The sequence below is a fragment of the Zalophus californianus genome, chromosome 15 (assembly GCF_009762305.2).
Source record: "Zalophus californianus isolate mZalCal1 chromosome 15, mZalCal1.pri.v2, whole genome shotgun sequence".
NCBI lineage: Eukaryota > Metazoa > Chordata > Mammalia > Carnivora > Otariidae > Zalophus > Zalophus californianus.
Genome location: NC_045609.1, coordinates 3,567,511 through 3,594,603, shown reverse-complemented (window position 1 = coordinate 3,594,603; position 27,093 = coordinate 3,567,511). Strand labels below are relative to the sequence as shown.

The following is a 27,093-nucleotide window of genomic DNA, read 5'->3' as shown; positions in this document are numbered from 1 at the left end:
AACTATTGGGATATCATCAAGATAAAAAGCTTTTGCACAACAAAACAGACAGTCCACAAAACCAAAAGATGACCGACAGAATGGGAGAAAATTTTTGCAAATGACAAATCAGATAAAGGGCTATATCCAAAATCTATAAAGAAGTTATCAAACTCAACACCCAAAGAACAAATAATCCAATCAAGAAATGGACAGAAGACATGAATAGACATTTTTCCAAAGAAGACATCCAAATGGCCAACAGACACATGAAAAAGTGCTCAACATCGCTCGGCATCAGGGAAATCCAAATCAAAACCTCATTGAGATACCACCTCACACCAGTCAGAACGGCTGAAATTAACAAGTCAGGAAACAACAGATGTTGGCGGGGATGCGGAGAAAGGGGAACCCTCCTACACTGTTGGTGGGAATGCAAGCTGGTGCAACCCCTCTGGAAAACAGTATGGAGGTTCCTCAAACAGTTGAAATTAGAGCTACTGTTCGATCCAGCAATTGTACTCCTGGGTATTTACCCCAAAGATACAAATGTAGGGACCCGAAGGGGTACGTGCACCCCAATGTTTATAGCAGCAATGTCCACAATAGCCAAACTGTGGAAAGAGCCAAGATGTCCATCGACAGATGAATGGATAAAGAAGAAGTGGTATATATACACAATGGAATATTATGCAGCCATCAAAAGGAATGAGATCTTGCCATTTGCAATGATGTGGATGGAACTGGAGGGTGTTATGCTGAGTGAAATAAGTCAATCAGAGAAAGGCATGTATCATATGACCTCACTGATATGAGGAATTCTTAATCTCAGGAACAAACTGAGGGTTGCTGGAGTGGTCGGGGGTGGGAGGGATGGGGTGGCTGGGTGATAGACATTGGGGAAGATATGTGCTACGGTGAGCGCTGTGAATTGTGTAAGACTGTTGAATCACAGATCTGTACTTCTGAAACAAATAACGCATCATATTTTAAGGAAAAAGAAAAAGAAGAAGATAGCAGGAGAGGAAGAATGAAGGGGAGTAAGTCAGAGGGGGAGACGAACCAGGAGAGATGATGGACTCTGAAAAACCAACTGAGGGTTCTAGAAGGGAGGAGGGTAGGGGGATGGGTTGGCCTGGTGATGGGTATTAAAGAGGGCACATTCTGCATGGAGCACTGGGTGTTATGAACAAACAATGAATCATGGAACACTACACCAAAACAAATTATGTAATATATAGTGATTAACATAACAATAAAAAAATAAAAAAAAAGAAGTAATAAGAAGCACAGTGGGGATTGAATGTGGTATATTCAATACAAGTTGTAGAGGTGCTGTCTCAGCTGTTGTAAGCAAACAAGACAGAAATTCAGCAGAAAAAGACAGAAAAGGAAAGCCCAGTAGAAGGGCTGGATAGGCTCTCTGCACATCTCTGAAGCTATTCCCATACATAGAGGAGCCCTGGGGAATGTCCATGCCAACAGGAAGTCTTGGGCCTTGCCTGAGCTTCCTGTGCTCACCCCAACCCATGTTCAAGTCAATGGGCAGAGGGTGCAAGAAGCCTTATGGGCTTAGGTGTTTGTGCAAATCACTGGCTGACATGAAGCCACACATAAATGAAAAATCAAAGCAAAAATCATGCAGAGACATTAGGAATCACACCCTTAAGAGAAATATGTTCAGGGGATGAAGTCCAGATATGTTATTAAAAAAAGTCCTCAGGGTCAATATCAAAATCCAGAGGTACTACAGTATAGTGTTTAAACAAACTGAGTAATTAAAATATAAATCTAGAGATTGTTAAAGAACAGATTTTCCTGACACTTGCTATAAAATGATAAGAAGGTACAGTTCAGGACCTTTGTGATAGGTATCAGGGACTATCACAATAGGTGGGGGAGAGAGGGGCTCAACCGAGCTCCAAAGAGCTGTGTGTTAAGAAAAGTCATAAAAGGGAAAAAGGTGAAAATGTGGAATATGGAATGGGAATATGCAAGGATTTGAAGGGAGGATGTCTTCTGTGAGAACATTGTCAGAGAGAACATTTCAGAGAACCTCTCCGATGTGATACTGAGTCATGGCTAATGCTAGAGGAGGCCACGGCCTTTGGCTTTTGCGTGAAGCCAAGGTATAAGGCCTACCTGGAATCACTCGGAAATGTAGTTCTCCATGATACCTTTAGTGAGATTTGGACAGATTGGGGGTCAACACTGTGCTGCCTCATGAAAGACAAATGCCTATTGCACTAAAATGATGCCCAGAAGCTCATGTCAGTGAAAATTTATACCTAGGAGGTGGCATACGGTTAGGACGCTAAAGCAGATGAAACCCAGAGTTGCCTGAAGAGATAGTCTCTAATGCCTACCCCAGTAATGGAAAATGTATGATATGGGAGAACAACCTGGTTTTGTTGGGAAAGCTGATATAATAACATGGGATTATTGTGTTGTGTTAAACATTTGATCTCGTGGCCTCAGCTGTATGATACAATAAAGGATTTCTTGTTCATTCATGCAGTTGATAAAAATGAAGCCTGAGTGGATATTGATCTCTGGAATAGAAAGATTATTTGGGAAGGCAACCTAGAACTCACCAGCTAGGTAATAACCATGGGGGCAGATTTGTTCGAAGAAGAATTTAATTTACGTTGGAAAAATTTACATACACAGTTCAATGTCTCTATCAGCAGTAATAAAAAGGTGTGAGTAATAGAAGATGAAGGAAAGAAATAATCTTTAAAATGTTAAAGAAATATCAGACAACTTACTTAGGAAAAGTTATGGTTGGAAATGTATTTCGCAGAGGGAATTCCAATTCCTTACTGAATAAAAGATATTCAGGTGTTTACCAGGATTTTGGTAAGTCTGCTTTTATGCACTATGCATTATAGAAGTTGCTATAACAAAACCTTCAGGAAGATGCCTTCCCTATATGTATCAAGGGGATAATATATCCCAAGTGCAGATGATGTAGAAGACATTGGAAGTTGTGTTTAGAGGTCATAAGACTTCACTATGTTCTTACCATAAAAGTTATGTTGTTGCCTACCCTGTGTCCTCACTTGAAGCTAAATAAACTTGGTGCTACAGAGGCCTAGTGGTTCTCAAGGCTGGCGGTCAGTCTGAACCTAAGACCACTCCAGCTGATCAAGCAAATTGGGCTATGCATAAATTAATTATGTCCACATTATACTCTCTGCAGCCTTAATGTGAGCTGGCGATGCTTTGAAAAAAACGCTTACAGGGCTACTCGTCACCCCTCTTCTGTTCAGCATGTCCTAGAGTAGTCCAAGATGGCAGCGACCTCAGTAGAGCAGGTGTTCAGCAAAGGGATCTTCCAGATGTATAATTCATTAATGATACCATAATCATTAATTTTTTATGGACCATTCAAAGTATTGTTACTGGAGATGGGGTTCTCATTTAGATGTTCCTCTGCCTGATAAAAAGCTCAAGAATAAAACAGCAACAAGGTGACTGTTGAAAGTGTTTCTTTATATTGCTTGAGAATTTGGAGAGTTAGCTCCTTTTCTGCGGCAACTTCATGATGCTTTTGTAGGGTTTGACTGAGTCTCATTACTCAGACTCGGAGACTGTAAACCAGAACCTTAAATGCTTTCAAGTGGCTGCACTATCTCACGCTCAGCTTCTACCCTCATTACCTCCAAGAAAGAGTTCCTCAAAGTCGGCTTCCAAGAAATGCCATCGCCAAGGACTTAACTCATCAATTTAAAGACCTCGTCTTAAATACTTCTTCAAGAAACCTTACATTGTCTACAGTGCCTAATCTGAATTACTCTGCTGTGTGGGATATGCCTTTAACTGAGAGATAAACTGATACATTTATTCAGACCTTAATTTGTGCCAGATGTCACGTTCTAAAGCTAAAGCGTAGAAGATACAGACAGAATATTTTCTGTCAGCTTGTGGTCTAGAAGAGGAGACAGGAAAGAAAAGTTATCTTTAGTAGATGTGCTAGTAGAGAAGGATAAGAAGAATACAAAGTTCGGAAATGCCTGTAATGACATTCTTCTTAGAAGAAGAGACCAAGACATACTTGACTTAGTAAAAGAAAGGCAAATCTCTTCCCACTTGGTTCCTCCCTGTTCAACAGCATTCAGAGCAGTGTCTTTAATGCCCCACGAAATCCCATGCCTTTGGTTGTACCCGTACACACCTCCAATAACCTTGCCCGTCTGAGCACTTATCATCCTGATAGGTCCGTGGGGTTCTCATCAGCAATGAAGGCTTCCCGGCTACTCACGCCCTACCAAACCATCCTCCCCACTCATGTTCAATGAACTCTCACCGTAGTCTTAGTCTGTTCCATGTAATTAAAAAAAAATAAATAAATCAATAATGGTTTGTGACATTTTCTGATTATTTCACTGTGAATAAGGATCATCTCCTACAATATATATGAAGCTTCTCAAGGGTTAGCACTGCATCTTTTTCATCCTATTTTTCAGAGCCTCTAGTTTAGCATCACATACATAAAAATGTATACTTTAAAGTATAATTTGTCTAAGAATATACATATATGGCATGTGTTTGTACTATGCATGTATATTAAGGGCTTTCTCAGTGGTGTTTTGCTTGTTTTATTGGCCAAACTGAATGAGCAAGTTTACTAGGCTTCCAAGAAATCCCTAATTCTCTATTTGGAATGTTAGCTTTTTTCTAAGATTCTCTGTCTTTGAAACATCTCAATATGGAAGCATTTTGCTTTTACTCAAATGACTATGCTTTGACATTTTAACATAATTTACTGCAAGAGGGAGTTGAGAGGGAAACAGATTTTTTTTTTCTGAAAAGCAAACAACCTTTGTTGATATACAGAAAAGGAAAAAAGAAGTATAAAATATATTACACATTTTTGTTTCTTTTAGTTTCTTCTGGTTTCTAAATTTCAAGACAATTATTTAGTAAACCAGCAATATCTAGAACTGTAATGATGAGTAAGAATATTGTCAAAATTAAAAATGTAAAATGTAGATGATATTAAAAGCAACCATATACAATTAAAAGCTTTATAAAAATGCACGCATTTAAGCATCAATTATTGAAATTGACCATGGAGGGCTTTTACTGTGACAACCCAAAACATGCTAGATAAATATAAAAGCAAATGAACTTAACTGCCTTTACAAATACATTTCCTGAGAAAAGCTGGGTTTCTAAATATATCAGGAAAGGGGGATGGCGATTGAAAAATAATATAAAAGCCAAATGCGAGAATTACTTTTTACCTATTCAAGTTCAAAATGCAGATGTTTGTGATCACTGTATTGGTATCATTAATATTTTCCCCAAGTTTGTCAAATGGGAAAGCTTAATCTACACAACACAACTCTCTTTTTTATTTTTAAATTTTCTTTTTTTTTAAGATTTTATTTATTTATTCTGAGAGAGAGAGAATGAGAGACAGAGAGCATGAGAGGGAAGAGGGTCAGAGGGAGAAGCAGACTCCCCGCTGAGCGGGGAGCCCGATGTGGGACTCGATCCCGGGACTCCAGGATCATGACCTGAGCCGAAGGCAGTCGCTTAACCAACGGAGCCACCCAGGCGCCCTACACAACACAACTCTTAAGGTCTTAAGACCAATTTAGATGTTAAAAAATTTTGTAGTGTTTAATTAGATGATATGAGCCATATTTATCATCATCAAAAAATAAAACCATTATATGCCTTTCTCCCCTACTACACTAGTAATTACTGAAGGTCAGAAATTAAATGTTAGTCGTTTCTTTATTCCTTATGACTTGCACAGCGCTAGGCACTTCACTCAGCACAGTGAATGATTTTCAAATAACTGTTATTCACTTTTACTTCTCCAAAAATATGTGAATGCTTTCCCATTACATTTTTTCAGTCAGATTGTTCAGCCTCTCAAGAGCCTTCATTGGAGAGATTCTTCTGGATAATCAAGCTAGGAAGTATGATGTCCTAGGGATATGAATACAGCTGCAGTTTAGCTGATTAATTTTTAAATCACTTTAACCTGAAACATGGGTAATTTCCCAACACTCATACATATTAAAGAACACTTCTTTCACCTGTACCCATTAGTTCCTTTATCCATTTGTCCATTAAACAAAACTTTATAAAAGGTTTACTATGGACCAGGTGCTCTGCATGATGTTCTATACAGACAGCAGTAAAACAAGAGAGAAAATGGAGAAACCGACAGAGTCTACACATCATTTGAGCTTACTTGAGCTTATTAACTAGTAGGAGAAACAGATGAATAAAATTATAATAAATTTGGAAATATGCTATGAAGGAACAACCAGGCTGCCCTGGGATAGAGGGAGGATAATTTGGGAAAGGAGTCCTGGAAGGCTTCCTTGAAGAGGTGACATGTAAATTGAGATCTTAATGATGAAAAGCACGTGAATAAAAGTTGACGCATTGAAAGAGCAAGAGAAAGGTAGTTGACGAGAAGGAAATTGGAGAGACATCAGCAGACGGGTCATGCAGGATAGTGACTGGGCTTTATTATGATAGCTGTGGAAAATCACTGAAGGCAACAGCAGGACAATTACTGCTTTGCTCTCAAATTCACAAGAGTCCAGTGGGTGCTGCATCAACATGATGGGGAGAGGAGATACACCCAAAGCCCAGAGGAGAGCACTGTCGGGCCCCAGGAAGAGCTGATGGCAGCTTGCAGAAGATGATGGCAGTGGAAAGAGATTGGAGTAGATGCATTTGGTTGGTGCGTAAGGAGAAATCAGTAGGACTTGGTAACTGATTGAGAGGAGGGAGTGAGACTGTGTCAGGAATAACTCTGGTTTCCAACCTGAGCGACTACATGGAAAGTGGTGCTTTCTCACAAGTGGGGAGTGTCCTCTACATGTACAAAATGCAGACAGTGTAACAGAGTCTCAGATTCAACACAAGTGAGTAACACATATGATTTTAGGTATTTGTTTTTGTTCTAATGCAAGTGGGTTTGGGTAAGAAATTTTATGGGGTCTTTGGTAAAATTAAATTGTTTCAAATATCAAAAATAAATGAAAATTGTGTACGAATATAAAAAAATGCTTACATTTCAATAAGGTTTGCTCATCAAATCATTATCTGGGATTTGCTGAAATACTAAATTCCTCCAAGACTTTACATAAATAGAACCCTCCCTCAAACTTGAGTCATGATATCACAAACCCAAACACACATGCACACACACTTACCACAGAGAACATTCTCATTATTTTACATGAAATAGTCGAAAGGCATTAAAATACTACATGGGCTTATCCTAATTTTGTTTAAAATGCTGGAAATCATAAAAAAGAATTTTAATATATACTTTTATATGTAGTGTTTATGTGTCTTCCGCAAAGTACTAACCAATACACATGATACATAAGGATATACCCAGATAAGACAGTAAAGGTCATTAATAATCATAAATGCTTTATACAATCCATGAGGACAGTTCAATAATATTAATAATAATAATGGCTAGATAACATTTATACACAATGTATTTGCAAAGTGCACATGTGTTAGTTTATAGAACTAATTTAATACTCAGAACACCTTTGTGAAGCTGGTACTATAGTTATCACCTTTTCAAAGAGTAAAAAACCTTGGTACAGATGACTAAGCTATTTGTCGAGAGTCACATAAGGGCACAAAGTGGCAAAACGGGACACAAAGTCTTTTGTCTTTAGCTTGGATTCAACATCAACTCTGCCACTTATAAACTTTGTGATTTGGGACCGATCATTTATCCGTGTGCTAACTCAAATTCTTTATAAAATGAGGCTGGGAACAAGAAATATTTTTGAAGTCATTTCCAGCTGTACTATTCAGGGACCTGTAACTCAGCCTAAGTAAGAGAAATGTGTCAGTGTTGAGTATCTTCCGTTTGAAGAGAAGGAAAGGCATGGCCTCGATGCAGCTGTGGAGTAAGGGGGGGCCAGGGGGTGACACTTTTTCTATGACAGAGGGTATTCTTAAGCCAAACAGAATGCATTTCTAGAATGAGACTCTTTCTGTACTGACTGAGAGAGCATTGGGGGCACAAATTACATGGCTACTTGGTGAACCCCCACAGTGGGGAAGTGATTGTGCCGAGCACTGGTGGTCAGGTATCATTAAGAGTTCCTGTCCTAGAGGAATTTTCAGGTTCACAGGGTAGACAGACACATAAGAGCTAAGCGTCATGCAGGGCACAGTAAATTGTGTGGGGGTAAGAGATGCTAACTGGACATGTGGGAAGATGGTGGAAGGAACCATTAATTCGGACTTGCTAGGAAAATACAGGCTTTATTGGAAAAGTCACATTTGAGCTGCATGTTGAAGAATGAAAAAAAAAAGATACAGTTTGGATCAAGCTTTGAAACTTGAGAGAGATGTCAACAGGCACAGAATGGGAAGGAATAGTCCATGCTGAAGTCAAACAGAAGGAACCAAATAAAACCCTCTATAGGATCTCAAAGTCGATTACGTGGAGGGATGTAGCAGGAGATGAGACAGAAGTATGTGGGGCATTATGGGAACGGTCTTGATGGCACGTGTAGAGACTGGGCTCTTTCTGAGGTAGGGAAGACCTGTCCTGATTCGTGTTGCAGATTAAGTACCTGTGGGGCATCTGCGGAAATAGGGTTACCAGTCAGCATTCACTCTCATAGCCTAATTCCCGGCAGGCCATAGACATGGAAAGGGTAATAATGACAGATCCCTTTTGAAACAGCAGTATTAGCATCTGGACAGTCACCTGCATGCAGGCAGGGGAAAGATGGGAATGAGAAACAGGACTCTGAGGTTACTGCTAAGCCTTTGTAACCTTAGATTAGTGGCGCCCTTCACAGCATAATGGCCTCCAGTGGAGACAGGGTGTGGGTGTCTGAGTCCGTGTGTGTTTTTGTATTAGATGAAAGATAGCGGATTAGCTAATTTATCTTGCAGTATGTCCAGTCCGAAGGGCCTACCTGTACTCCCCCGTACAACAGATCCTTGGAATGCCAGCTGAATGTTGAGGTCGCCGCAGGGCATTTAACCGTGGGAGACATGACTATACATCGTGGTAATGACTCAGAACATGGGAATTCATGAAACAGAGCCCTGCATATTGATTTCTGGAGAATGTTAATATTTAAAGAATGAGAAACGAACAAGGAGCCAGCAACAAAGTCTCTTAGTCACCAGGGAGGTGGGATGAGAACCAAGTTTTCCATAAAATGGGAAAGACGAGAGTTTTACCGGATAAAGGAGTGAGAAATGCTTTTGTGTTTGACAATTAAAGACAGACTCATCAGATTTATGATTTTGTATGATTCTCGCGGTATGATGTGAGTGAAACAATAGAATAATTAATAATGAGGAAGTTGTAAATTGATAAATTCTGGAAGTGTATCCATCAATCCAAGTGCCTGACTATATGAGAGTGGGGCAGCAGCAAGAGGTCTTCCCTGGGAGGAGAGTTTAGACCAGGGCAGGGGAGACGTAAGGGTGTTCACAGACGGACAAGAAAGTCAGGAGAGAGGAGGACATTGCTGTAGTGAAAGAAAGGGGACGAAACAGAACAAGGGTAGGGCACAGGTGAAGGTGGGTTCGGGGGAGTTACAGCTGCCAAGAGGGTAAGAAGCGGGGCACTTCTTCAGGAACCGAAGAGCAAGAAAAACGGAAGGAGGTGGGGCAAGAATCAAAGGGCTCAGCTCCATACGAGACTCCCTCTTCATGAATTAGGAATTTCGATTTTCCAAGGTATGAAATCTTGTTAAGGGTAAAGATGAGTTTTCTCAAAACTGGCCGTATATTAGAGCTGCTTTGTTTTGTTAGCTGAAATCTCCCAATGGGGCTCTACGGTGAGTGGCCAGATGGCTGAAATAAAACCATGTCGGGGTGGAGTTGAGGCATCCCTATTTTCAAAGGCTGCTTGGGGAAATCTCTCTATTCAATTAGGATCAAGAACAGTGATTTATGGAAAGTTGTAAGAGTTTAGGAATAGCATCTATGGAGTGTGGACTGGATAGGTAACCACTGATAGGAAAATCTACATCTTCAAAATATTAAAATTTTATCTCAAAATCTATATCTTCAATATCAGGCAACTGGTTTTTCGAGAAAACCAGCCATGTGTGAAACGAGAGCTAGGACAACGGAGCATGACATCCATGATGTAGGATTTCATCGATGGCTTACAAGACGGTCTTTCTTGCAAAAAATCATGCTCACTCACGCCAGTAATTTCCCCCTAAACACAAGATATGCTAACAATCTGATTACACTTCATTTTCAGTTATGAAGGACACAGATGCTATTTTGGGGTAGTGCTCTTCCAGACGTGGCTCACCAACCACTCTGTTCCTATTTATAGCACTCAGGCGTAGGAGATACAAAGTCAGAGGACCAATTTATAACAGAATTGCTAGTAAGGATCTGGTTCCTCACATCTTTATGACCAACCTGTCCACTTCTTAAGGCTCCTCCTAACAAGAAGGGGATAGACTCAAATAGTCAAGTACGTACTTATATCAGCCCAAGAAAGTCTCATGGCTGCATTGAAGATGATAGATTAAAAACAATCTGATTAAAATATACTTAAAATCTAGGGATGCCTGGGTGGCTCAGTCAGTTAAGTGTCTGCCTTCGGCCCAGGTCATGATCTCAGGGTCCTGGGATCGAGTCCCACACTGGGCTCTTTGCTCAGCAGAGAGTCTGCTTCTCCCTCTGCCCCTTCCCCTGCTTGTGCTCTTTCTCTTTCTCTGACAAATAAATAAATAAAATTAAAATAAAATAAAATATACTTAAAATCTGTTATCTAAGGTGCTCTCTGCTGAAGAGTGCTCACTGTCCCCTTGGCTTCTAATATTCTCACTGTTTTTGACATAAGAATACTAACCAAACGTAAACCAGTTGATCTTGGGGTCAGCGGGTAAAGGCAGGCTGGTGAGGGGCTGGGGTGGGCGCAGCACAGAACCTATTCTGTGACTCTTACAAGGCAGATGCAGGCCGCAGTTCTAAATCAGTTTGCTTTATTTACAAACCTTTCTCTCAATAGGAAATCTATTTCCTTTTATTTCTAGGCCCCTGGAAGATGTTTTAGAGTCACACTATTCTGTTACCACATAGTGGGAATAACATTTAAAATGCTAATTATAAGGTTTCATTTCTTGGTGCTTAATTTTAAAAATAGAGCCACATAGATGCAAACAATATTCTATCTTCATAATCTGCGTGGTTCAAGGAGATATATAAAATATGAATCTTTAAAGGCAAGAAAAGATCTATTTTATAAAGAAGTTCATAAGGGAAATGAACTTTTGCAGCCTGCAAATGCCAGAAATAAGCTTTTGATCCCCTCAGGCAAACATTTTTTGAAATACAGTTCCACCACATCATTGCTATGGTTTTCTTAGTTACACTTTCCAGTTCCCTGCTGGGTTTTTTTCTAAATATATATATATATATATAAACTTACTCTTACTTTCAATTATGTTATTATAGAGATGAGAATCAGGTCTAATTAAATAAGAACATGACAACGATTGTCATTCCTTGATCTGTATAAACTGTAATTTTGTTGTGTTTGTAGTAAGTGCCTCGGTAAGGATAAATGTCACTCTCCAGGTCGGCCAATTGACTAGGAATAAAGACCAGTGCTTCTATATCTTCCCATTCATTCATATCCGCTTGTCTGTGAGTCTCCCTCTGTCACCCCCCAAAAAACATTTATTAAACACCTACTATACTGAGCATCTACTACAGGCTAGGCACTGTGGGTACAGATGTTGTGGATGTAGAAATAAACTAATCAGAGTCCCGACCTCAAGATAAATGGTTGAAAGGGTGCATTTCATCAATATGAGATATGCACAAGCAAGAGAGGAATCAAATGTATCTGGCTTTTCCCCCATACCAAATACATCCGAGGGTATTCACGGATGCAAGCACGTACAGGTGAATTTCCAGCCTTTCCAAAATTTTATATGACCCTATCTAATGATATAATGTAACTGTTATGTAATATGTAATTAAGTAATAATTGGGAGCTATTCAAATACTCCAAAAAGTATATAGAATCATGGCTTTCTTGACCTGAGCATTACTTAGAATTACTGAGTCTGACTCTCAGATTTAGAGGATAATCTACATCAGTGATCTTTACATGGTTGGGCAACTGAAACTCTTGGGGTTCGTTTTCCTAATATCAGTAAAGTATATATTGCTTGTAGAGCTTTAGATCCAGGAAAGCGGATGTGAAATCTTGGTTGTCTGTATTTCTAAACAGTTCCCTGGATAATTCTGCAGTATAGATAGTTTGGAAAGTACTAGACTCAATTCTTCTCCAGATTTCTAAAAACCCTCAAGGATGAGTATTATGACTTATCTATGGCTTATACTCAAAATACAAAAAAAAAAAACCCACATATTTTGAGATAACTTGTAATTAATTTAAATGTAGTAAGTACACAGTTAATAATAAAAATAAGACAAATCAATGAGAAGGATTTTGCCCGATTTATGTGTTTTCAAAGACACTGTTTACTATGTAATTCTAATTTTCTCTGTTGTAATGATTCCGTTTTATGTCCAGGTAACCACTAACAGTTTTATCCACCAGTTTATTAAGGCAGTCTTCTGTCTTTATCGCCAAGGGAAATTTAACCCATATTTGCAGAAGTTCAAAATAATTTGAAGTTTTCAACTATGTCTAATACCTGAAACTTAAGTGTTTTAAGTATATTATATATTAACTATTTAAATATATTCATAGCATTAAAATTTTAAAAATAATTTATAAACTGGTCAAATAGCTATGTTTACATTTAATAACTAGTTAATTCCGCTTTAGAGTGAATATAAACGGGGCGCCTGGGCAGCTCAGTCAGTTAAGTGTCTGCCTTCGGCTCAGGATGTGATCCCAGGGTCTGGGGAAGGAGTCCCACGTCGGGCTCCCTGCTCAGGGGGGAGTGTGCTCCTCCCTCAGCCCCTCACTCTGTACTCTCCACCCCCAAATAAATAAATAAAATCTTAAAAAAAATAAAGTGCATACAGATACATCTTTATTTAAAAAGTAAACATAAATCTAAAGCTTTTTAAACTAAACTTAGGTCATATCATGAGTCTGAAGTTAATTTTCATTTCTTCAGGAGTTTCTTAATCTATGCATTGCATAATGCCCATGGAAGTAACTGCTTTGTGTAAATCCTCATACCATATGGGGAGTTACCTGAATGACACTGTCGCCGGGGCTCATGTCTGTATACACATAGACATTGTAGGATATTTCAGGGAAGGTCGGAGTGTTATCATTTGCATCCATCACCCGAATATTGACAATAACTGGCTCGCTCTCTTGCACACCATCGAATGCCGTTATCTTTGGGGATAGAAAAATACATGTAATAGAAAAGTCTTGCAAACATAAGCAGTACAGAATTCACTCTCATGATTTAAGATGTTTCTTATATATAATTTCAGTTTTAAATGGGTGCCAAAATGTTTTGTTGATAAAAGGAAATAAACCTACAATAGTACACATAAGCAAAGTATTTTAATGTGCTAAGAAGCAATTACAGAGGATTCTGTTTTATTTTTAATATATTTCAATTCCAAGCACATTTTAAATAAGCAGACATGTAAAATGTCTTAGAGGCTTGGAGTGAGCCAGTAACATTGCTGATTCTTAGGAGTTAACTGCTACTTAATTTTTTTAAAAAAATAGGAAGTTATTCTTCACTTTTCCATATTTTGTATACAATGCCATAGATGCATTTATAGCCAACATACTTAGATCACACAAGAAAGTAGGTGCCCTAGAGATGTGATGTCTTTTTCTGGTAATTCACAAAATGACAATTTTTAAAGTTGTTAATAGTGACTAGTTAATAGTAATATCTTAATTACACCATTAACATTTTAGGAAGGTCTGGCAAACAAAATCAGCGTTGTAACACTGCCATCTTTGTTCTGAATGACTTCCGAAATCCACACTCTATCTAAGTTCTAACTGTCAGGTTTCCTGGACTCTCTGGCTCTGCTGCATTAGGTTCTCCAGAAGGAAATCCTATATAAGTCCCACAATCTCTACTTTACTATATCAGCTCATTTTCCACTTATATCTGAATAAAATCTAGCTCAGAAATTTGGATAACACAGCTTTCTTTTCATCTGTATTCACTGATAACTATTTGCAATTACAGTTTAATAACCTCCCCTCACCCCCTTTTTTTTTCTTGATTAAACTATACTAGGATCTCTCTATCAGATAATTCTTTGTTTCGGTCGGGGGGGGGGCTGTCCTGTGTGTTATAAGCTGCTTAGCAGCACCCTTGTTTTCTCCTTCCCTGATGCCAATAGCACCCCTCGCAGGAGTGATGGCCAGTGTGTCTGCAGATGTTGCCAAATGTGTCCAGGGGATGGGCTTGGGGGGCGCAGGGATCATCCCAGTGGAGAACCTCTGGCCTAACCTTATGGAAAAATTTAAAATGTAATAACAAAAAAAAAACCCATAAAATAAGTTAAAATAAACTATGGGTTAGGAAATAATTCTTTACTTGTGGATTCTAGCTGGTAACATCTCAAATTTAAGTCAATTGTGAGTGTACGGTGAAAAATGAGACCCCTATTTTCCTGTTTCCATCTTGAAAATTATTTTCCTCTGTTGGAAAGAATGTTAACACAGCTGCACAAACTTATAAAACAGAAAAAGGAGAAATACATGTGAAGAATTTTATTATTGATATTCTCAATTCTCAATTCCTTGAAAATATTGTATTTTTTCCTCCTAAATCATTGACTTCTTCAGTTTTAAACAGATATCTCTTTCTGATACACACACACACACACACACACACACACACACACAAATGTGTATACAAAATCGTTTTACCGAAAAAGTGTAAGTCTGCTGTTCTTCCCTGTCCACCGGCTGAAGTAAGGTGAGGTAGCGAGTAATGCCAGTTTGTGTAACAGTGAAGACTGAGGTGTAATCATTCAGGAAAAGGTGAAGCTCTGCGTCCTTCGTCTTTGGAAAAAAGAATGCCATTATTTAAAATGGTGAATACATAATGCAGCTATTAGTTCATTAACTGGAGATTCATTTTGCAAATCTATCACAAAACTATGCATGACTGTAGTAAGACTTTCCAAAGACAAGATAGGTTTCACTAGACATTCACTCACCACTGAGCTGGATTATGCAAAGACAATGACCCCTTTTGTGGAAAGCACCATAGCAGAATGAGTACAAGCACAATTAATGGGAGTACAAGGAAAACAATAGGAAAGATAACAATCCAATTGAATATATTCTTTTTGGTTCCTCAATATCAATATTCTCCAGAACTTCGCTGGGCTTGAGAAATAAGAAATAAATGCAAGAAAAGCAAATTGGAGCCCCAAATTTTAGCTGTAGGGTTGTACAACTACTTCATTTGTAGTAATAAACTGCACATATGCCTATTATTATTCTGTTCTCACGTTTAATGCAAAATAGAAATAAAATTGGCTATGTATACTTCATTACCTATAAATATCATGCTTGCTTTTTCTTATTTTAATGCTGCAAAGGCTCTCCAAAGGGAAACATAATGTTTATTTTAATTTAAAAATCTCCGATGATTAGACTGAAGATATATGAATTGGCTGCATTGTGTCTGATAAGAGTCCAGAAAGATGACGTATACATAAAGAAGAAGGGATTGCAAAAGTTCAAAACAGAGATAATTACGCATTGGCAACCCTTCACGGTTTTACTGCCCTCCTGAAAGATAAGATTCATCTCTGCACGTTAGAGAAAGAGCAAGGACGTAAGTGGGGAGGCGTGGACTGATGTCTGGTGGTGGAGTAAGAAGGCAGGTGGGGCCGGGAAAAGATTCGTGAGAGACAGGACCACAGACAAGGCTTTACGCAAACAACAGCAACAGACATGGCACAGGGAGGTGAGGTGTTTCTGTAGGTTTTGACAACTATAAAAATATTATGCACTAAGGGGGGTGGGGGATACAGGCTTCCAGTTATGGAATGAGTAAGTCACAGGGATGAAAGGCACAGCACAGGGAATAGAGTCCCTGGTCCTGTAAAAGTGTCATGTGGTGACAGATGGGAGCCACGCGGGTGCTGAGCTCGGCGTACAAGAAGTCGCACTGCTATGGCGTCCACCTGAAACTCATGTCACAGCGTGTCATCCAGACTCAAATGAAAAATACACATTATGCCTAGCATAGTGTGATGTGTAACTTAATATCATAGATTACTTTTCAAAGTCTGAAATCAGGGGCTGAGGGCAGAGTATAGAGTTTGGAATTGTGAAAGACATGTTCATTTGATTAAAAAATTAGAACTCACCTTTTTTTTTTTTTTAAAGATTTTATTTATTTATTTGACAGAGAGAAAGAGACAGCAAAAGAGGGAACACAAGCAGGGGGAGTGGGAGAGGGAGAAGCAGGCTTCCCGCGGAGCAGGGAGCCCGATGCCGGGCTCCATCCCAGGACCCCGGGATCATGACCTGAGCAGAAGGCAGAGGCTTAACCTACTGAGCCACCCAGGCGCCCCTAGAACTCACATTTTAAAAATTTCTTTGTGAAAGTGAGAAAGTTGAAATATCTCCTACTATATTAAAATGTATACATTATTTGATCCACAGACACTGTAATCTCTACACCTTTTTAAAGATTCAATATGTGTATATTTCAAATAACTCTGAAATGAATGGTTTCATTTGAACCTAACACAAGTTCTGTATTTGTAATATCTCATTAGGAGATAGCATTTAGCTATACTATTGTAGCTTCTATGTCCATGATTGTGATATAAGTCCAGTATGCTACATTTACTGATCCTGGAACAAGAAAAAAATAATACTATAGATAATAATTTCCAGTGGTCTGTTTATTACTAAATAAACTTGTTAAGAGCTGTGAAAAGTCAGAGGCTTTCCATTGATACTTTCTTTCTTTTTTAATTTTTATTTTAATTCCAGTATAGTTAACATGCAGTATTATATTTCAGGTGTACAATATAATGATTCAGCAATTCTTTTTAAAAAAATTTTAATTATTTTTATTTTTATTTATTTATCTATTTTATTAACATATATTATTTATTTCAGGGGTACAGGTCACGGATACTCTCAAAGAGGAACCTCAGGCTCCTCAGTGTCGTGACCCCCATTGCTCAGCATGGCTAGCAGGGAGGGCGTTTGGATAATCAAGTATTTTAGTTAATAAAAAGTTAAATTATTTATTTTAAAAAGTAGACTATAAACTGCATGTAAACTCAACATATCTTGAACCACATTTTGAGGTTGCTTCTTATTGCGTACTTTAAGGTCAATTGCAATAAAATCCAGTGGTTACTTTTAAATGAGCAGAAAAGTTAGAATGCAGTTTCAATTAACAACAACAACAAAAACTAAGTAAGTATGAGTGCCTGTCATTTTTTAGTGTTTATCCTTGATTTTACCAACCAGGGTAAAATCACTAGGCTGTTAAATTCAGGGATTTTTTCCTGTTCTCTTGAGTTTACCCACAATGGTGCCAAAGAACAGCTTCCTTCACTCAGACCTGCAACAGCCAGTAATCCAAGCTGAGCAAGCTGAGCAAGCTCTGGTATGGGACTTGACATAGCAAATATTTACTTCCTTCCCTTTATTCAAGTCCTTCAGTCATTCTTTACTTGCTTATAACTGATATTCTCTCTCAATTTCTTTTCTTCCTTTCAACTGTAGCCTCTGTTAGTAAGTTTGTTAGATATATTCATTCGTATTCTTACCACATGTTGTAGGCATTTTTTTTTTTTTTTTAATGCCAGGTATTGTTATGGTGCAAGACTACAGTGAATGTTGGGTTGTGAGCCAGCCTGTGCCTATCTGAGACTGCACAATATGCTTGTGTCACAAACAACACTGTCCCCTTTCCCAGTTTATAGAAGTTGCGAGATTTTCACTGTCCAATGCTTCCCATTTGAAGATGATATACACAGCAGGACTTCATAAACAAACTCTCATATTTTATAACCAGAAATATTAAAGACCTTTTGATAACTTAATTGTCTTCACTTCAAGTCCTGTTGTAATAACTAGAGCCTAAAATAACACTTCCCAGACATGCAGATTATTTTTTGTAAAGAGATAACATAACACAGAAAACTATGATTGTCCATGGCATTTTATAGTTCATTCTAATCTGTCCTGCTCAGTTAATCTCTGATTAAATTTTAACTTGTGAATTTTATGAACACTTCACATAGTAACTTTTTAAAATCTATATATTGGATACTTAGATACCATTGGTGAATATCTGGATATTTCTTTGAGGACAGAATTTAAGAATACAGACTTGGAAATATTCAGCCAGTTATTACTCAAAGCTTAATACTTGGATTTATTTTTAAGGATAATACTAGTTTCAGGTGTGGTATATTATGAGTGTAAATAGACAGATAATGCTCTGGCTTATTCTGACACAATAGATTTTATGTAGTCCTTGTGTCCTTAAATTTGTTTAAAGTACATATTAGTTTTTTAACTAATTAATATGTACACAGAAGGCTGGCTAATAAATGTTCTTTCTCCCTCTGACAAATGGTAATATTATTTTATCTAAAGTATATATTCAGTATATACCATAAGTATATCATTTTATTGATTTATGTATTATTTTCTGAGAGGGGAAAATAAACTCTGATATTCACTCACAGCACAGAAAAAAAAGAAGGCAAAAGTAAACACATATGCAAATGCAAAGGTAAAGAAACACATGAATGTAAAATTAGAAATTGCATCATATAGAAGAAAGACATTCAAATAGAACAAGTAATTGGATTTAAAGCCAATTTTGGGTTTCCAACAGGAATCAAAATATTGTCTCATACACACACACAAGCTTATATGCATCCTCATATATATACACATATAACACAGAAATGTGTGTGTTTATGTGCATATGTATATATATGCATAATTATGTGCATACATAAATTATAAAGTGTAACAAGAAATGACAAAAAATTAATCTCATCTGCCAATTTGAATTGGTCAGCAGTGGTTGTCTTCAGACGACCTTGTTAAAAAGGTTCAATTCCACACTTAGAATCTTTTAGGAGGAATACGGTGATGGATTATGAACGTTTGTCATGGACTGCAAAAAACATTTAGCAATTGAATAATCTTTGTTAAAATTTATATGCAGTTTGGATTCCACACAATTCATTCTACTCTAACCAATAATATGAGGAACATAGACTTAAATTACATCTACAATCATACATATATTTAAAGTAGTTGTAGATGTCTTTATAAGTGATAATGAAGTAACTGTCTACTTGTTTTAGTAGAAAAGAAAAAGAGCCAGGAAATGAACCACAGCAATTCACAAAAGAGCAAACACAAAGTAAACACCCAGTACCTACAGGAATTCCACCAGGTGGGACCTATTTACAAATTTAACATTAAGAAAAAACAATGTAAGCATAAATGACTACATACATACAACATACAAGTATACACTAGTAAGAAACAAACAAACAACAGCAACAACACTTTCCAGTACATTTAAACTAATAACTTTTTTCAAGGTGTATTTTTTTCTTCACATTCTGACCTAACATACATAGAACAGCATAAGAATATGTATGAGGCATATAAGCACAGAATACCCTTAAGAGTGTATTTATTGTATTAGATTCAAGGATGCCTGTATCTTGAAACAGTAGCACTTTATGCCCGCACATGAACCCAGCTGGAATTTAAGTGACTCACTGCCTATAAGCCAAGTGGGTAACCTCTGTAGATTACTATCCCCCGTTATGTATTTTTTTGGAACCAGAATTCAATAATCAACTTTCAGTTGTTCTGCTTCTGAAAACCCGGTGGTTTCCGGCATCCTCTTGAAAACCTTGGGCATGTCTTGATTTACCCATCTTCTGGGATATTTTGCAAGTATGAGCTAAGAGTACTTGAAAAAGCACATAAATGCAATTCTTATTTTTCTCTATATAGTATTTGTATCTATATGTTGATATATATTTTTAAAGATTTTATTTATTTATTTGACAGGGAGAGAGACAGTGAGAGAGGGAACACAAGCAGGGGGAGTGAGAGAGGGAGAAGCAGGCTTCCCGCGGAGCAGGGAGCCTGATGTGGGGCTCGATCCCAGGACCCTGGGATCATGACCTGAGCTGAAAGCAGACACAACGACTGAGCCACCCAGGTGCCCCACTATATGTTGATATTTATATAACTATAGAAAAGAAACACTAACACAAATACTTTTTGTACTCTTTTTCAGTTTCACTGTGACCCTTAAGAGTCTTTCTGACTCGAAATCTACACTGTTAATAACACAACAACTCACCAATCCCTCCTACTGTGTTTTAAAACTTTGTCTTACTTTCCGCTGAGTTGAAGGAAGAAAAACAACTTAATTTTTGGACAAATAATCCAAGTCTGTTCTCTTCTCGGCATGTGCCCTGTGGCATAACTATTCTTGAAGCGACTCAAGAAATTGACTCCTACCGTGATGACTTATTTTCCTGCCTGATACTGAACCTCCTTTTCTGTTAGTAAAATCTGTATGTGGTGACATGTTTCTGTCTTTATTCTTAAATCCTATTATCCCTATGCTGATTAACTTCATTAATTCTGACATTCAAAAACAGCAAGAATTTACCATATAGTAAAATTCTTGCCTGTGAAATAAAAAAGCCTTGAAATTTCTTTTGTTAACACAGATCTTTAAATAACCTAGCAATGAACATATTTTACTTTTTAAAAATAAACGGTCATTGGCCTGGAAAAAGAGATTGAATCATCTCATCATGTCCCTCTGAATCGAAGGACATCAATACATCTTGAAACATATTAATGGTTATTCTACGAATATATTCTGTGTGCTGCAAATGGAAGCTATAAGGAATACCGGATGAGTTGCAAGAAAGTTAGTTTCAACTCAATGATGTTGTTTCAAATCTCTGATGAAGAGATTTCTAGGAATTAGTTGTCCAACCACGAAATGGGCCATACTGTGACACAGATCAATGCAATTCATATTTTTCTATATATAATATTTGTATCTATATGTTGATATATTGGGTTTCCAACAGGAATCAAAATATTGTCTCATACACACACGCAAGCTTATACGCATCCTCATGTATATACACACATATACACATTTTGATGCATATGTTAGAGGTCCTCATTCCTTTACTCACGCCTGAACGCATGAGCTCATTAAACCATTACTAGAACCTATTAAGTTCTGAGAACTGTGTTAGATCTTCAGGATACAGAAGTGATTGAGATGTAGGCCCTATCCTCCGCTGACGTTCAAAGAGGGAGCAAGGCACCTACAATGACGTGAATAGAGCAGTAGAGAAATGCACAGAGGAGAGTCACGCAGCTCATCTGGGGGGAAGCGGAGTCCGGGCAAGATGCGTGAATGAGAGCAAGCCTGAGCAGAACTGTAAACACTGAGCGTAAGTTGTCCATGCCAGCTTGGGCAATGAAGGATGAAAGATTTCAAAACGTAGAAAACGTCACAAACAATGGGAATGAGATGAGAAGCAGGTTGGCATGTGCAGGAGACTACAAGCAGATGCTAAAGGTAACAGGTGAGGCGGTAGGAATGCTCAGGCATTGAATGACCCTATAGCCATTCTCTTGTGCGGGGGATGGGAAGTCAGAGCAGCGCGTTAGGCAGGCTTGTGATACAGTCCCCTGTGATCTCTTGAAGAGATCACTGTTAGGGGCTAGGTGAGAGAGAGGCCCGAGTCAGAAAAACATACGAAGGCAGGGACATCAGGAGGCAATTCTAATGAGAGACGAGTAGGGTGATGGTTGTCAAGATGGGAGAAGAAAAGAGAATTGCCGAAATATTCAGAAGACTAAACAGGAAGGATACAGAGACCTTCAGTTGTCAGGAACAAACGGAAACCAACGACTCCCCGGTGTCCAGATTGAGCGTCACAAAGAGGCGTTGTACCCACTCCTGAGAGGTGGGCCTGAGGGGAACACTTCACATAGTGGAGGAAGGTGGATTAAACTATGGTTAATATTCTGTGGACTTATTTACATTATAGATATATAGGAGCTGTATATGATAATTTAGAAACATTTATAACTAGGAGATTAGAGATACTTGTTCACTTTCAAGGCACCTCACAGCACTCACTGTAGTTAATTTCAGAAAGAGGGTGGGACTACATAAGAAACAAATGGTCAGACGCACAGTGTTCAGTTAGTGACATTTGGCACCACTCTCCATGTGCATGGGGTCATCTATGGGAACTGTCTTCTCCCTGCCCATCCCCACCAGCCCCAAGTGAGGGAGCAGGCCAAGGCGGCAATCACCACTCCCATATAACTTTTTGGATCATAGGTGATTGAGCAAAAGGGGCAACTGGTGAGTGCAAGGCCCCTCAGTGTCATACAACCATCACACAGTAGGACCAAGAGTCAAAGGGCGGGTGTCTAACTCCTGAGAACCACAGCCACTGCCCCACCCCTGGAAACACTCAGAGCATCTAATAAGCCAACTGGAATTGTCAGCTCAAAGAGCCCCACGCTAAGAGTGCTTAGTCCCAGGAGCTCTCCCCACCCACCTCAGTGACACCCTGTAAGTCCCACCATCCTTAAAAAGTCTCTTAGAATGCAATCTTAGATTCTTTAAAGTGAATGACAATCCGGAAAAACAGGAATGTACACAAGTAAGCGTAGGGCTTAGTATGCAAACATTCGGTAATATAAATATATCAAGCAAAATAATAATAATATAAATATATCAAGTGAGTACAAACACATACATTTTGCAATTATGGAGAAACTACAACTGCACTTTTTCTTCAGGATTTAGCTTCTGCTCACCACTGTGTTCAAGAAGGTCTGACATAAACCATTATAATTTTCCAAATTCACTGGTCACTGCTACAAGTATGATTATGCATTCCAATTTAAAAATGAAAGAAAATCCACACCAAAATTTACAGGACATCCACTAGCCCTACAAATGATAGTAGCTTAGCCTATAAAAAACGTATTAAGGTGGCTCTGAATTTTCTAGCGAGGATTCACTAAATGAAGACATTCAGGGGATCCTTAACTCCCTAAGCTGGGGTGGGAAATTGTGCAGGTATATGCACTTTTCTGGAAAAAAGTCTGTAGCATTCATCAGCTGTTATCATATTCAGGTTAGAGCCAGACCGTAGCAAATAGATAGTGGCTTTTGAGTTTGATGCTGAAAATCAGGGACTTGGTTCCCATAGACCTTGGCTCAAGGACCATCTCCACCATTTATGAACTCTGGGATCACATTAGGCATTTAAAATAGCTTCCACCTCCCCTTTTGCAATATGGGAAATTGCATCTACTATGTTTGCTGTGAGATTTAAGGGAATTAATGCAAGATAAAGCAATTCCTATATTGTCTGGCAGGCACCAAGAACTCAATGATAGCTACTGTGTAAAACATGATGAGATGGAAGAGCAGAGACTAAGAAAGACAGGAACGGTGGATGAGAGAAGAGAAAGCACCGGGAGGCATAACGACATCTGGAAAGAGGAGTGTGCACACGGAGTTGTCACATCCTCTGCAGAGTGTTACATGCTTTTTCCGGAAAGAGGAAAAAGAAAAAAAAAACTTGGAAAATTCCCTCTTCATTTACTAGACGGATGACAAAGCTCCATGGAAGGAGACTTGGGGGATACTTCACTGCTGTGCTGTCCAATTAGTGACAGGGGATGACTTACACTTAAATTAATTAACCAAAACATTAGAATCGGGTTCTCAGGCTAGTGTCCCGTCCAACGCTGCAGAGCCACACAGCGCTTGTGGCTCCGGGAGCGGACAGCCCAGCTGCAGAACATCTCCATCCTCACGGGAAGTCTTACCTGACAGCACCACGGGAGAGGAGAGAGTGCTAGTTAGGACTTCCCACATTGCAAGAGACAAATCCAACTCAACGTATGTTTAAAAAAAAAATGTGGGGAATTATGATGGTAGGTCATGGAATCGAAGGAAAATCTTTTAGAGTTCAGCAAAGGCTTGGGGATCTTATAACCTAAACAACAGGACCCCAACAGGTATCTTCTGTCCCTTCTCTCTCACTGGTGAGAGGTTTCCGCCATGATGCCAGCAAACTCAGCTGTCTCCAAAGTCCTTCCCACTTCTTTAATACACGGTGCCAAAGCCTTCCAGCTATAATTCCTCATTTTTCCTTTCCTGGAAGGGCTCTGGCTGGCCTGGTATAGATTTTTCTTTCCGCTTAACCCTCCTACACTGTTGGTGGGAATGCAAGCTGGTGCAACCCCTCTGGAAAACAGTATGGAGGTTCCTCAAACAGTTGAAATTAGGGCTACCATTCGATCCAGCAATTGCACTACTGGGTATTTACCCCAAAGATACAAATGTAGGGATCCGAAGGGGTACGTGTACCCCAATGTTTATAGCAGCAATGTCCACAATAGCCAAACTGTGGAAAGAGCCAAGATGCCCATCGACAGATGAATGGATAAAGAAGCAGTGGTATATATACACAATGGAATATTATGCAGCCATCAAAAGGAATGAGATCTTGCCATTTGCAACGATGTGGATGGAACTGGAGGGTGTTATGTTGAGTGAAATAAGTCAATCAGAGAAAGACATGTATCATATGACCTCACTGATATGAGGAATTCTTTTTTTTTTTTTTTTAAATTTTTTAAATTTTATTTATTTATTTCAGAGAGAGAGAGAATGAGAGATAGAAAGCACGAGAGGGAAGAGGGTCAGAGGGAGAAGCAGACTCCCCGCCAAGCAGGGAGCCCGATGTGGGACTCAATCCCGGGACTCCAGGATCATGACCTGAGCCGAAGGCAGTCGCTTAACCAACTGAGCCACCCAGGCGCCCCGATATGAGGAATTCTTAATCTCAGGTACAAACTGAGGGTTGCTGGAGTGGTGGGGGGTGGGAGGGATGGGGTGGCTGGGTGATAGACATTGGGGAGGGTATGTGCTACGGTGAGCGCTGTGAATTGTGCAAGACTGTTGAATCACAGATCTGTACTTCTGAAACAAATAACACAACATATTTTAAGAAAAAAGAAAAAGAAGAAGATAGCAGGAGAGGAAGAATGAAGGGGAGTAAGTCAGAGGGGGAGATGAGCCAGGAGAGATGATGGACGCTGAAAAACAAACTGAGGGTTCTAGAGGGGAGGGGGGTGGGGGGATGGGTTAGCCTGGTGATGGGTATTGAGGAGTGCACGTTCTGCATGGAGCACTGGGTGTTATGCACAAACAATGAATCATGGAACACTGCACCAAAAACTAATGATGTAATGTATGGTGATTAAGATTTTCTTTCCGCTTTTCATAGCCAGAGAGGGACTGAGGAGGTCAAGTAGGCTGACACGCCCAGCCTGGACGGTTTTCCACTGTGTGAGCCGGCGTCCGCATCACCACCACCACAGGCAGCGATGTGTTGAGTGGACGGTCTGAGCATCAGCACAGCCACCAGCAGAAGTGGGAGCAGGTCCACCGCCCCCAAATAACATAGCATCCGAAAAGTCCCCCAAATCATACTCCAGGGCTGCCTTCATGTTTTCGTAGACTCATTGTGTAATGTCATGAGCGTTCCCTATCAGCAACTGTATAAACAGTTTTTAACCCATTATCAATAAAAGAGATCGTCCTGGGGGTTTAGCAAACTATAAATGAAACATTCGTTTTCTTCCCTATACCTGGTATCTGTAAACTGAAAAAAAAAATGGTCGCCGAATTCAAACATGTTCTTTTTTTTTATAGTATTCTTGCTGTGAAATGAAATTACAACACTAAGATTCTCATTTATAAGACTCTTATTCACAAGGACTCTGTTCTCTATTCCACACCTCCTGTCACTAGGTCTTTGTAAAAGTTCCTGTTGACATAAATATAACGTGTTAACCAAACAAGGACAACATTTATATTGAACTTACATCTTCTATATCCTTGTCCAGAGCCACAATCCTCAGAGGGGAGGTCAAATTCAGACTGTCAGAGATGGTTGCTCCCACTGGGGCGGATTCCAGGATATAGCCTTGGTAACTGGGCATCGTGAAATACGGACTCTGATTGTTTTCATCCAGGATTTCAATATGGAGACTGGCGAAGGCAGGAAGGGGATGGCCATTGTCCTGTTCAGCCTAGAAAAGAATTTTTAAAAAGGTTAAAAAGTTACATGTTATCGGATCACTTTTCGTACTATTTATGAGGATTCTCTTTTGAACTCATGTCATTACAGAAAGAAGAAATGCTTTAGAGTTGAGGGGCTCGGGGCCCTTAGAAAGCATAAATGAGGAAGAGAAAGTCCAGAGAGTCTTCATCACCTTTTTGGTCTCCTGTCCTAAAACTCAGCGTATATTCCAAAAAAAAAAAAAAACATATTAATAGTCACTGCAGTGAGTTACTGTATTTGCCACTGAATGTTGTTAGAAGAGATAACTGTGCTTTCATACAGTTAGAAAACCAAGAAACAAAGGTATTTGGTAAACTGTTGATAAAATATGTAAGTACACGAAGAAAGATTCATAAAGTATTATATTTATTCTCTTCTGTGTCTTCTTGCTCCACATGAATGATCAAATCCCCAAATAATGCATATTTCCATATAAAATTAATAGATTAAGGTTGCATTTCTGCCCATGGAAAGTCCTCAAAAGCGTATTTTAAGGGCCAGAGATGATTTCAATGAAATACTTTTAGTATAGCTGTAGAATTTCAAGTGTTATTTAATTGCATATGTTATTCAAATAAGATTAATATTCATTTCCTAGAAATACATTTGTTTTCCTGTTTTTTTCTCTTCAGTTTAAAAAATTGATGACAATTTATATTCCCAATAAATTTTCTTTCCATGACCACATGGCCATGTTGGGACTTGGGGAAACACCAACCCTTGACTTTCTGTTGTATTAAGAAAATGTCTTACTCTATAGCAATCCAAAAGTTTTATTTAAGGGAAGATTCCATCACAACTGACTTCTAGAAAATTTCCTCCAAATGTTAGGAGAAACCTGGACACAACTCAATAGAATGTACATCTAATAAAATAGATTCAAAGTCGCTGCTGTCAATTTTTATTGATAAGTTTTCCCCATTATTGCAATAGTTGTATTTTGAAATTAACTCCAAGTGAAAGTTA

The 27,093-nt window shown here is 38.8% G+C and overlaps 1 protein-coding gene across 1 annotated transcript in view; it reads right to left on the bottom strand.

Moving 5' to 3' along the window:
• PCDH15 (protocadherin related 15) overlaps positions 1-27,093 on the bottom strand; it is a 1,343,394-nt gene that overhangs the window by 328,470 nt on the left and 987,831 nt on the right. Inside the window, exons 13-15 of the mRNA XM_035724230.1 lie at positions 25,889-26,095; positions 14,825-14,959; positions 13,163-13,312 (exon numbers count right to left, since the gene is read on the bottom strand). Of these exons, the coding sequence (XP_035580123.1) occupies positions 13,163-13,312; positions 14,825-14,959; positions 25,889-26,095 (492 nt within the window). The remainder of the gene's footprint in view (positions 1-13,162; positions 13,313-14,824; positions 14,960-25,888; positions 26,096-27,093) is intronic.